The sequence below is a fragment of the Urocampus carinirostris genome, chromosome 11 (genome assembly GCF_059441175.1).
Source record: "Urocampus carinirostris isolate Australia breed hairy pipefish chromosome 11, RoL_Ucar_1.0, whole genome shotgun sequence".
Lineage (NCBI taxonomy): Eukaryota > Metazoa > Chordata > Actinopteri > Syngnathiformes > Syngnathidae > Urocampus > Urocampus carinirostris.
In genome coordinates this window covers 28,094,853-28,108,839 of record NC_142359.1, presented here as the reverse complement: position 1 = coordinate 28,108,839, position 13,987 = coordinate 28,094,853, and the positions used below count along the sequence as shown (strand labels likewise).

At 40.7% G+C, this 13,987-nt stretch overlaps 1 protein-coding gene across 1 annotated transcript in view; it reads right to left on the bottom strand.

The window, feature by feature from the left end:
• Window positions 1-13,987, bottom strand: part of LOC148356997 (adhesion G protein-coupled receptor L3-like) — a 282,571-nt gene that overhangs the window by 56,366 nt on the left and 212,218 nt on the right. Inside the window, exon 17 of the mRNA XM_088348691.1 lies at window positions 1,663-1,872. Within this exon, the coding sequence (XP_088204817.1) occupies window positions 1,663-1,872 (210 nt within the window). The remainder of the gene's footprint in view (window positions 1-1,662; window positions 1,873-13,987) is intronic.

The following is a 13,987-nucleotide window of genomic DNA, read 5'->3' as shown; positions in this document are numbered from 1 at the left end:
ATAGCAAAAGATACTTTTTAAAGGGACACAATAAAGACAATTGACCACTAGATGTTGCTGTATTGTGTAGTCCAACCGAAAACAAGTGTTACAAAGCACAAAATGAATAATAACTATGGAGGGACCAAATTACAAAATTTTTATTCTCATTTTTTTCACATCCTTTCACAGGGTTTTTGGCTTTTGGGACTACTCGTATCAGCAAGATGGGCGACAATCATGTCTGCTGCCTTTAGGTGCTTGATGCTATGCCAAATAAATAAGTTCTCAACCTAGAGTATTTTAAAAATGCACACTTATACGATGGGTTGTGTATTTTTTTGGCTTATTATTAAATTAAATATTGACGTTTTACCACTACAGTTTGCAAAATAGCACAAAAGAAGTTTCGAAATATGACTTTTAGAGAGGTATTTAGAAATTACATTTCATTTCTAAAAATTTCTTTGAGGCGTTTGTAGTTCAATTGAAAACATTTGCGAAACCAAAGCAAGCACAATCTACATTAATGACTAGATTTTCCGAACTGTAAGGAACAAACTGAAAATCCCAAAATTGCCAGGCATTAGAAAGTCTGGTATGCCTTAAAATCTGGAAATAACAGCCCTTAGTATATGGAGGATGATTTGGGTTATTTTAAGAAATATATTCCCCCCAGAAAACACACTTAAATTTGCCAAAACAATCGAAAATTTAGCATATAAGACAATATGATGTGTTTTAAGAGACATTTGTTTACTCTAACACAAATTAATATTATATTTCTTTAAAAATATTTGATTAAAAAGAGAACAACTTACACTGCAAAATTTTACTGACATTAAAGTGCACTTTAAATCTCCCAAAATTGCCAAAAACTCAAAAGTGCCCCCTGTAGGCCATGAATAAATCACTTCATTTTAGTTGTAAACCAGATTTACCAATCGTTTGTATTATAAAAAAATATATATTTTTAAAATGTTCAGACTTTTTTTATGCAACCTTCACTCTTACTGTAGAATGTGCATTATAGTCCAGTGTGCCTTATACATGAAGAATCTTTAACAACAGATTATTTAAGAGGTGTGCCTTATAATCACGAAGTTCATGGAATTTGATTAAAGTGTTCAAAATATTTATTGAAAGAATATAAAATGCCAGTAGTAACACAAATTGGTATTGATGTTAGTGACTACTTAAGATTCATAATAAGCAACTTCTGTACTACAGAGCCAAAAAATGCAAATCATCTTTCAGAATGGATAGAGATAAATTTCAGGTTTGAATTTGTTTCTAGCATTTAAGAGCGTCATTTTATAGGTTAAAACAGTTTATTTAACGATTTCATGACTTAAAAGGAGAGAAAAGCAAAATGGAAAGATCTAAGAAAAAGAAAAAAGAAAAATGGGTGAAAATACACACAATGTACGTTATATAAATGAATCTAACCGTTTAACATTTACAAAAATGGAAATTACCTGATTGTATTGTTCAATTTTCATAGTTTTTAAAATACATAATGTGTAATTTGATATAAACTAGCGTAGTAACTACATAATATTCTTGCTATTATTATGTAATATATTTTTGCAAACATTAATTATATAAAGTGACAATGTAAAACAGACTTGAACTGACGATTTACATATATAGATTTTTTAAACTGTAAGATATTAGTCTTACCGGCTGGTCGGCCCGATTGATCCCCACAAGGAAGAGCGACTCGGCGACAAAAAGGCAGATGCACAAGTTCTTGTGGATGGTGTTGCGATCGCTTTGGAGGCCGCGGAAGAAGCAGAAGGTGAAGAGACTGACCAGCAGGCACACCAGAGAAAGGAGGATGCCCACCCAGGTGATGACATCCAGGAGCATGTCGTGGACTGGGTTGGTGTTCTAAACGCGACAAAAAGAAAACAATGGATGTTCACAACCAACAGCATTCATTTTTACTCATTTATTTAGATGCAAGGTTAAATGACTTTAAAATCCAAAACATCACGATTTCATTGAATTGAAAACAGAAAGAAAAAAACGGGTTCCGGTGCTCTCAACTCCCTCGTTCATCTCAGTTAACAGGGACCAGAACCTACTCAATATGCGAAAATCCGCAAATTTGCTTCACCCTCATGTTTAACATGCGGCCTCTCCCTTAAGCAATAGACATAAGTCAACTGTGGATAATGGATCGCGGCTACAACTGTGCCACAATGGCACGCTTAAGCGGCTCAAACTGAAAAAAATAAATGTGTTTTGCCCACCAATGCTCACAACAATGGTTAACCAGGGATAATGAATCGTAGCAACAACCACGCGTTTCATTTTCGGCAAGAGTGCCTTCTGTGGTCCCCGCTCACCTCCATATGGGATTAGGGACAACAGATTGCAGCCTTAGCAGAGCAGTTCACTTTTTAGTGAAGTTAACGTGAAAAAACAGCTGCCAGGGCTGACAAAAATGCGCTCTGCCAGTCCCCACTAACAGCAATATGGAATTGGGAATAATGGATTGCGGCTAAATTTTTGGGGCAGCACGGCGGCGCAGTGGTTAGCGCTTGTGCGGCACAGTTCATGTCGTGGGAACCTGTCGTGGGTTCAAATCCAGCTCCAGACTTGCTGTGCGGAGTTTGTATGTTCTCCCCGTACTTGCGTGGGTTTCCTCCGGGCACTCCGGTTTCCTCCCACGTTCCAAAAACATGCATTTCAGGTGAATTGGCCGGTCCAAATTGTCCCTAGGCGTGATTGAGCGAATGAGTTGTCTGTCCCTGTGTGCCCTGCGATTGGCTGGCAACCAGTTCAGGGTGTCCCCTGCCCACTGCCCGGAGATGGCTGGGATGGGCTCCAGCCCCCCCGCGACCCTAATGAGGATAAGCGGTACGGCTAATGAGATGAGATATATATATCATGTATTGAGATTTCTGGATTTCTTTTTAGTTTATCTCTCATATTGGACCTACAATGAAAATTTCAGACCCCTCCATGATTTCTATGTGGAAGAAATATCAAAATAGCAGGGTGTTTAATTACTTATTTTCTTCACTGTATAAATACTTAAAAACATATATACACTGTGCTGTAAATTCGCAAAAACTTTTCTTGCTACATTACTTTTTAGACTATTTCCTCCATCCGACAAGACAGGCTTACCAACCGAATTAGTAAGTAGTCTATACAAAATAAATATCCCACAGTAGCATAGGGGCTTTCATGACCGTGAGTGAATGCAAAAAAAAAAAAAAAAAAAAAAGACAGTCGCCTGCTTTCAAAGCCCCTCTAAGGACTCCTGTCACCGTATATTATTTATTTCTATTTTTTTTTCCTTGAGCTAGGGTGTAGATTGCATCATTTGACAGGGTATAGGCGGCCCCAGCCCCCTTTGTTCCCCTTCAACACAGGCATAGTGGCTGGCGGCCACCCTCCACCTCCAAGAATAAAGAAATCGTTTCACAGTAAATCCATCACCGAGGTGTAGATACACTCGCTGCCCTTCACTGTGTTTCTGCATCAGCCTTCTCCTGTGCATTCTCTTCCCCCCGCCCCCCTTTTTTTTCGATTGAAGGTCAGAGTGTGATGGATAGAACTTGTACAGCTCGCTAGGCCCCGAGACCTCGAGGTCCTCGCGCTGTGAAGCTAGCGTCGCCCCACGCAAAAACACACAAACGTGTTCAGACTTTGCTGTTACACTGCACACATTATACACACTGGAGATCAAAATTAAAGAAAAAGTTATAGAAAATTGAATAATTATTATTGATAAATAATATATATATATATATATATATATATATATATATATATATATATATATATATATATATATATATATATATATATATATATATATATATATATATATATATATATATATATATATATATATATAATTTTATATATATATTTTTTTAAAAACACACTTATCAAAATTAGAAAATAACAATTCCTTTGGTATCGAAAAATAAAATCGGAATGTTACAAGAGTCAGAAATTAGTAATAAGTGTAAAGGCTTTTGCTGTGAATGACTAATAGCACCAGTTTCTAACACTGCTCTTGTGTTATTTTGGTCCATTCTTCTTCCAGACTCCTCCACAGTTCGGTAATTGTAGTGGGTTTTTGTCACCAATAATTTTCCATAAGTCCTATACTGAGGTAAGATCAGGACTGTGGGCAGGCCATGCTATTAATTCAAAGTTTTCACCTTCAAAGAAATTATTTACCCATTTTGCTGTGTGACATGGAGCATTGTCCTGCATGACGACTGAAGGCTGATTGGTCGATGAATGCAAATAGGGAACCATGTGCTGTTAAAGAAGGTTCTAATAAACATTTGCATTCACTTAGCCTTGTCGCTGTACAAGGGGCCCTACTCCTGCTGCAGAAAATATGCCCCAAACCATGACACATTCTTCTTCACCTTTCACCAATTTTTTTACACAATTTAGGTTTAGTCTAATCCAATATGTTGCAGAATACCATGCTTGCCATCAGACCCACATTAAATATGCTTTTAACACTGAAGTGAACTCTGGACCAGTTCTCCCCTTTCCACACAATATGCTCCTCAGCAAAACTCAATTTAGCTTTTTTTTTTTTTCCCTAATTAGAGGTCCGGTCACTGCAGTGTGGGCCTTCAGTCCCGAATGTTTATCATGTTCAGCACTGAACTGGAGAGCAATTCCAGCTTTAGTGTGCAAACGATTACCCGTTAAAATCCTCCGCAGTGACCTGTCTTCTCTTGCAATTGTTTTCCAAGGAAGACCAGCCTTCTTGGGCGACTTGAAGTAGTTTTACGTTTTGTAAAGATTTAATATTTTTGAAATCACAGATTTGGAACAATCAACTTGTCTTGCTATGGCTAATAAGGTAATCCCTTTCCTTTTCATCTGGGCAACTTGATGATGGAGGTTTTCAGTCACTTTAGAATAGCCCCCCATTTTGCGAAGTCCAGTGGATTAACAGATAATCAATCCAAAACTGGTTGCCAGCCCGTCGCATAAAACCATCCACATAAAACCATCCAAACTCTCATTCGCACCTAGGGACAATTTGACCGGCCAGTTAACCTGACATACATGCTTTTGGAATGTGGGAGGAAACCGGAGTGACCAAAGGAAACCAATACAGGCACATGGGAGAACATGCAAACTCTGCTCCGCACCATTAGGCTACATGCTATTCACCCATCTGCCATGCCGCCTTGTATAGAGAATGATCACACTTTATTTGTATAGCCTTGGGTAAATGTTTTTCTTATTTTTTTAATAGTTAAGTGCCAGTATTCGTCCATGGACTCCATGTCTCAGGACACGCCATATTGCTTCATTACGCCTACTCCTTATATGGCTCCGCCTACACCCTCTTATTTGCCGGATATAGGAAGTGGGCTTTATCAATGTTGGGACAAATATCTGATCAAAGCCACTCCAACCATTTATTTATATATCAAACAGAAATCACCCCCAAAGGGTTGATACTCACTGATGAGCAGCACCAAAACCTTGATGAGTTTTTAAAAATAAATCAAGGCAAAAACATATTTTCACGTTTGGGCACTAAGAGGCAATGCTTTAGCAAACATATTTATCCATTATGGCATAGAATTATTGAAAGGGACACTGTGTTATATTTGACCACTAGATGTCACTGTAGTGAAACAAAAAACAAGTGCTGCAAAGCACATTCTGCGGTGATTCAAACTGACCGAACCGCACAATTTTTCTTTTTTATTCTTTTTTTATATTTCGGTATCAAAGCAGCGATATGGTAATTAAACATGTCAGCTCCGCGTGATCAAGATTGTCTTTATACTGATTGATATCATCGTGAAACATTGTAAGCAAACAAGATTAGACATGGCACTCCAGCATAAACATTTGATCAAGACTTTGAAGAGAAAATAAGATAAAAGGCTGTCAGAATAAATAGGCAAAAATAAGTACAACGTAGGGCCCAGAGAATGGCCCAAATGATACTCATAGTGCAATGAGAAACAATGAATCGTAAAAATAGCGCTATGAATAGTAGCGCAATAACATTTAGCAGTGACAACAATTCCCAAATAAGTCGTGTGCCCTTGTTTAGGGTGTTGTTAGCTGTCTTTGAGTCTGTTTGTTCTTCATTTAAGAAACCTGTAGCGCCCACCAGAGGGCCAGAAGTCAAATCAGATTCAGATTCAGATTCAGATCTACTTTATTGTCATTCTAGTACACGTGTATACAGAACGAAATGTCGATGCATCTGACCCCCACAGTTTCCTTGAATGTACAGATATAAATAAAGTTGTATTGTAATTGGCTACGTATAGTATTTTACCATAGTGCCGATAGTGCAAGAAGAGTAGCTAACCAGATGTGCAAAATGGGCAGCCAGGTTAACAAGTCAGGTACACAGTAACATTAACACTGTAACAATAACGCTGTAATTACCATAGTGCAGAGAGCAATGTGCAATGAGTGGCAAGCTATAAAAACTGCCAGTAGTGCAAAAAGACAGATTAGCAGCCGTTTAGATTTAAGTTAACTATATGTTAGATTGACCATTTAACAGTCTAATGGCCAGGGGGACTAGACTATTGCGGAGCCTGGTGGTCCTGCACCGCACACTGCAGAACCTCTTCCCAGAGGCTAGCAGAGTGAACAGTCCATGATGGGGGTGAGAGGGGTCCCCGGTAATGTTCTTAGCATGGGATAGGCAGCGCTTCTGGCCAATGTCCTGAATGGAGGGAAGTGTAGTCCCGATTATTTTCTCTGCTGTCCTCGTTACCCTCCTCACACTACCCCAGTCGGTAGCGCTGCAGCCTCCACACCACACAGAGATACAGCTGGTCAGGATACTCTCTATGGTGCCCCTGTAGAATGTGATGAGGGAGGGTGGGGGCAGGTGGGCTCTCCTCATCCTCCGCAGGAAGTACAGGCGCTGCTGTGCCCTCTTAACCAGTGATGCAGTGTTCACGGACCAGGTGAGTTTGTTTGTAATGTGCACCCCTAGGAACTTGATACTGCTGACAACCTCCACAGCCTTGTTGTTGATGCAAAGTGGGGCATGGTTGGGCTGGTTTTTCCTAAAGTCGACAATGATCTCTTTAGTTTTGTCAACATTCAGGACCAGGCTGTTGTCCCTGCACCAGCCCACCAACTGCTCCACCTCCTCTCTGTAGGCTAGGTCGTTGTCATCCCTGATGAGGCCCACCACTGTTGTGTCGTCAGCATACTTCACGATGTGGTTTGTGGCGGACCTAGGGACGCAGTCGTGTGTCATCAAGGTGAACAGCAAGGGGCTTAGGACGCAGCCTTGGGGGGAGCCCGTGCTGAGGTAGATGACATCTGAACTGTTCTGACCTATCCGCACTGATTGGGGTCTGTCACAGAGGAAGTCCAGCAGCCAGTTCCGCAGGGGGGTGTTGAAACCCAGGAGTCTCATCTTGTCTACCAGATGTTGTGGGATGATGGTGTTGAATGCTGAACTGAAGTCCAGGAACAGCATCCGCACATGGGTGTTCTTCTCCTCTAGATGTGTCAGGCTCAGGTGAAGCGCAGAGGAGATGGCATCCCTGGTGGAGCGGTTTGTCCTGTAGGCAAACTGAAAGGGGTCGAATGAGGAGGGGAGACTGGAGGTGATGTGCTCTTTAACCAGTCTCTCAAAGCACTTCATTATGATAGGAGTCAGTGCAACGGGCCGGTAATCGTTGAATGATAAGATCTGGGGTTTCTTTGGCACTGGGATGATGTTGGCAAATTTGAAGCATGATGGTACTTTGGCTTGGTCTAGCGAGGTGTTGAAAATGTCTGTTAGTACACAAGCCAGCTGATCGGCGCACTCCCTAAGTACCCGCCCCGGAATGTTGTCCGGGCCTGGAGCCTTCCTTGTGTTGACCCTTCTCAGGGTCTTCCTCACGTCAGATGAGTCCAGGTGGAGTGCTCTTTCGTCCTGATTTGGAACCGCTTTCGCTGCAGTGGTGCCGTTTTGTGCCTCGAACCTTCCAAAGAATTTGTTGAGGTCATTCAGAAAGTCCATGCTAGTGTCCTGCACTGGGGCGGTGGTTGGCTTGTATTTGGTAATGGCCTGAATGCCTTTCCACATATCCCTGGTGTTGGTTTTGTTGAGGAAACGTTCCTGGATTTTTTGACTGTACGTTCGCTTTGCTAGTCTGATAGCACGGTTCAGGTTAGCCCTCGCTGATCTCAGCGCCTCCATGTCACCAGATTTAAAGACAAGGTTCCGTACTTTTAGTTGTTTGCGTATCTCAGCAGTCATCCAGGGCTTCTGATTGGCACGGGTGCATATAGTTTTGGTATTGCTGACGTCTTCTGCACATTTACTGATATAGGCTGACACAGAAATGGCGTACTCATCTATATTTATTTTGTTGTTGTAAGTGGCAGCCGATTTAAACATGTCCCAATCAGTGCAATCAAAGCAGTCCTGTAGTGCCTCCATTGCCCCCTCAGACCACACCCTCACCTGCTTCTCTGTAGGTTTTTCTCTGGTCAGCAGGGGCTTGTATGCTGGAATTAGCATAACAGAAAGGTGATCTGATGAGCCAAGGTGGGGGCGGGGGGCTGCTTTATATGCACCTTTGATGTTTGTGTAGGCCAGGTCTAATGTGTTCCTACCTCTTGTAGCAAAATTTACATGCTGATGGAAATGCGGGAGAACTGTTTTCATATTGGCCTGGTTAAAGTCCCCCGCCGCAATAAAAATGCACTCGGTGTAAGCATGCTGCAGTTCACTCACAGTTCGGTAGAGAACGTCCATTGCCTCCTTCGTATTAGCGCTGGGGGGCACGTACACGGCAGTAATGATGGTCGCGCTAAACTCCCTCGGTAGGTAGAATGGTCTGCAGATCACCGTCAAAAGTTCAATGTCTCGTGAGCAGTGATTCGAGATTATCTTCGCATTTCTACACCAGTTGTTGTTTGTATAAATGCATAGACCGCCTCCCTTACTTTTGCCGGTGAGCTCGCCGCTTCTATCGGCGCGGAAAGCAGTTAGCCCCACAATGCTAACAGCGTCATTCGGGATAGATGAGTTTAGCCATGTCTCCGTCAGAATTAAAGCACAACAGTTCGTCAACTCGCGGTTCGATGAGAATTCCAATTGTAAATGGTCCAGTTTGTTGTCCAGGGAGCGGACGTTGGATAGGAAAATGGATGGTAGAGGCGTTTTGAAGGGTTTAGCCTTCATCCGAGCCGTTAGCCCGGCCCGACAACCTCGTTTCCTTCCCCGGTCACAGCGCTTCCGCTTGCCACTTTTACTCGCTGCTTTGTAGGCCGCTGTGTTATGTTGACGTAGCACTCCGAGGCTAAGTAAACACTCCAGAGTGATCGTCGAAATTTGCGCTGGAATTCTGGATGTTCGCATATCCAGCAAAAAACTGCGATCGTATACTAATCTACAGTTAGAGTTGTCTTTGTTCGCCCTCATAAACTGAGTCGAAGATTGGGGTTTTTGACTAGAATGTGAGAAACTGTCGGGAGCAGATCCAGCCGCCGCCATAGAGGGCGCGGTGGTTGTTGGCGTGAGAATGGTCCCTTATAATGTTGAGTGCTTTGCTTTGTATCGCATAATTAATTGATGTTTTGTTTTGTTTTACGACCTGGAGGCGCTAAATAATAAACAACATCCCTTTAAATAAATATGTGTATGGTGACGCTTATTGTTTTATAATTGGACTAGTCCAGACTGAATGATCAAATGGAAATTTTTCAAAAAGTGGTGTAATCCTGTTTGCAATCTTAGCTATGAGTAAGGGAGAACCATCATAAACATGCACAGACATTTGGGCTCGTAGTGGCCATTTTGAATTCATCTCCTTCAAAAACAAACTTTAGTCCTAATGCGAATAAGTTGACGTTTATTTGTTGTTGTTTTTTTGCTCGATTGTTTAACATATCCTTCAGGGTAGACAAATCCCGCGTAAACATAACTGTGTCTTCCAGATTATTAGTCTCTTCCTTCCGGAAGGATCAAGTTTCGACGACGCCACTTTTGATGTCTCGCTGCCGGCACTAACCTTGAGATGTCCCGTCGCCGGCCTCGGGACGGAAATGTTTGAAATCGGTGATAAATAATCACATTTGGCTGTGGGATTCGCAGCTTTTAAAGATTTGTCAAAGAAGTCTACGGGGATTGGGTGAATGTCAAACAACACACCACAGAGGTGGAATCTTTTTTTTTCATCTGGCACTGCTTTTTTCAAGCCTACAAATGAAGCCTCATTTGAATTCCAAATATGTATTTGAGACCATGTCTGTGTGTGAGAGGAAATATGATTTGTTGAGGCTCATCATACCAGATAACAATGGCGAATGGGGTGGTGTGGAAGTAACATTGGTGTGATAACATCGGTATGAGCGTTCAGAAAATAATATCCTCATTGTTATCTATCTACCTACCTACCTACCTACCTACCTACCTACCTACCTACCTACCTACCTACCTACCTACCTACCTACCTACCTACCTACCTGCCTACCTACCTACCTACCTACCAAGATCGCCCGCCCACCCGCCCGCCCGCCCGTCTGTCCGTCCGTCCGTCCGTCCGTCCGTCCGTCCGTCCGTCCGTCCGTCCGTCCGTCCATCCATCCATCCATCCATCCATCCATCCATCCATCCATCCATCCATCCATCCATCCATCTATCCTTCTATCTATCAACCCTGGTCATATCCCTCAAGAGGGGTGACTGACAGCAAGACAACACATACAAAAATAAAGAAAATAAAAAGGGAAAAAATAGCAAAAAAAAAAAAAACACACAAAAACGTTTGGACCATGGCCAACCCAAACACCCAAACAAGTTAAGCACCTCTGCACCCAAGTTGGTCATGCTTTCGTCCCTCCAGATGAAACAGGACTCAAGAAAGCAACCATGTCACACACTCTTTTGTTCAACAGCAGGACCCGACAGCTTTCACTGGTTTACCCCTGCCGCATGATCCAGGTGCCTTGCCCATCCCTTAGAAGGCGCCCAAACATCCCACTATCCTTTTACAACACCTCTCCACTCATTCATATCACCAACAAACATCATCATTAGTTTATTCAATAAATTAATTAACTATAATTAGTTCATTAAATAGAGGACACTTGAAAAAACGGAAAAATACAGTCCTCATCCAGGCAAGAACTTTCCCGATGTTCTATAATGATTTGATGTCCGATTTCTTTGACGAAGATTTGCATAAGATTTTGCTGGTATAAAGTATTTTTTTGGCTATTCAAATAGATTTACTCCTGTTTCTTCAAAGACATTTTGTGATCAGGCGTGATCAGAAAAAAATCAAATCAAATTAGCAAAAACCCCACAATGTGCTAGGTAAGATAATTTTGCCTCTTTCGAGATTAAAAAGTCTTATTTTACTTAAAATATAAATTAAAAACACTTAAAAATGCATGGTTGAATGATTATTTTTGCTTGGTATTCAAATACATATTGTTTTTGATATGAATGCTAACTCTGTGCTAATTAGTGAGGCAGAGCTTAATCTTGGAAACAGTTTACTCACAAAGACAATCACAAGTATAGTGAGAGACAGACTAAAAAGCTGGCAAAACTCAAATTCTGTCTGATAAGTGTTTTAAACGAAAGAGACAGAGTAAAATCAAAAGACAGAGAGACCGAGAGAGTGAAATACATACATTGACAGACCGGGAGACAGACAAAGATCGATGTGCCGGGAAAAACAGATAAAGAGAGAACTCGAGATAGAGAACGGCAGAGAGACTGGGGAAGAGATAGTGAGAAAGGGGGATGAGGAGAGAGGGGACAGAGAGTGGGGGGTGATATAGAGGGAGAGAGAGAGAGAGAGAGAGATAGAGAGAGAGAGAGAGAAAGAGAGAAAATGAAAGACAAAGAGAGACAGTGAGAGACAGTGAGAGACAGAAAGACAGAATCAGCAAGACAGAGACAGAGAGACAGAGTCAGAGACAGTCAGATAGATACAGCGTGAGAGAGAGAAAAATAGAGAGAGAGAAAAAGATAGAGAAAGAGAGAGAGACAACAGAGATGTTTTTTGTACTATTCAGGGATTTTTCATCCTTTTCAGTACGTTTTGTTATTTTTAGTACCAGTACTTCTTCATTAGTATTTGTATTTGTATTCGATTTTCTATATGTTACAGTACTTTCTTTTGATGTTTACCTTCAAGTCACTTTAATTTCTTCTAAGTATTTTTAGGTACCGTATTTTCCGCACTATAAGGCGCACCTAAAAGCCTTTATTTTTTTCAAAAGCTGACCATGCGCCTAATAATGCAGGGCGCCTTATATATGGATCAATATTAAGTCGCAAAGTCTTGCAACTAATGCAAGCAGCCGCCGACTAGATTTTCCCCCAAAGGCGAAGTCGTCCGCGGTGTATGCTGGGATTTATATACCGGCGTTTCATTTCCTAACCAATGTGTCAATCATCATTTGAATCGATCACTATTGGCTAAAGTTATTCGGAGGTAAAGGGGGCGGATCCTTTTGATCATTTACAGTCTCGCATAGGCTAAAGGGGCGAAACAAAGCCTGCAATTGGCCGAAAAAGATAATTGTGAATCACAGGTTGGGTTGCACTACGGCATATACTATTCTGTATTTGTAAATATTTTACTCTCCTGGATTTACTACACTCACGGTATTAAGAAGACCATAGTTACGTGAAGGCTGCAAGAGAACTTAGGTGAGCTATGTGTATTTATATTTTCCCGGTATCTTGTTTTAGAACGATCTTGATGTTTCTGTGATGAGTCTCTTTTTAAACTAAATTCAATTCAAAGTGTTTATTGTCATATGCACAGTAAAGAACCCTGTTTCCCTGCACAATAAGACTTACTTTGCTGTCCACAAAGTTGCCAGCAAGAAATAAAATGGAAACTAAGAAATGTTTGTTTGGTGACATCGTACGGACACCGCATCCGCACGTGTCTACGACACGTATTTGCTTCTTTGCAAGCTTTCGGAATGTTAAGGGGGTAATAAGTTTGACTGAACTATCTGACTGTTTTGTCCACGTTCCCATTGTAGCGCCTTATAATCCGGTGCGCCTTATAGTGCGGAAAATACAGTACTTCTTTTACACTTTTCAGTAATTGTCTGTATTTTTTTGCACTCTTCAGTACTTTTTATATCATTCAGTAATTTTTGAATATATGTTTTCATTGCTATTTGTACTTATTCATACATTTCAATTAAACAGAGACAGCTTTCTTTCCCAGGGCCATCAAGACCCTGAACAAGCAGACAAGACTTTGAGGAAAACAGAGCTTGCCCAAGGATAGAAAACAAGTATATTTTCACACGTTTCAGTTAATCTTCCATTTCCGCGGCCTCCTTTTCAGTATGTTCTGTTTCATTGTCATTTTGAGTACTTTTTATACTTTGAGTTTTTTGAGGTAATTTATTTTATCCTTTCAGTACCTTTTTTTGTACTTTTAACTACTATTGAGTACTCATTTACAACGTTTCAGTACTTTATGTAGTTTTTAAGACTTACTATTTATACTTATTAATATATTTTAAATGTAACAGACTAACAGGATCAGAAATGGTTTGATTTCCCAGGGACATCACCACCCTAAACAAGCACACACAACTGTGAGGAACTAGTATATTTTTACACTTCTCAGTAATTTTTCATAGTTCTTAGTACTTTCCATTACTTCTTGTATTTTAAGGTACTTTTTCATAATTTCACAAGATTGTGAAAACATACATACCTATGTATCGAAAATTATTCATATTTTATTTATCAACTCCTGTTTAATTTAGTTGTTGCTTATGTCATTGCACTATTTTTCACTATTGTTGAGATGCACTTACAACTTAAAAAAGTCTCCAAGAAATACCATTTAAATGTTTTCCTATTGATTACCTAATATTTTTCTGTATCTTATTGGTCTCTTTCAAGTGTTTTATGTTTATCCTTGAATTTCACGTCTAATGTTGTAAACAATGTTTATTACGTGGTCATCATGACACATAAAAAGGAAACTCCACTGCATTTCTAATGCGCAAAACGGAAGCTTCT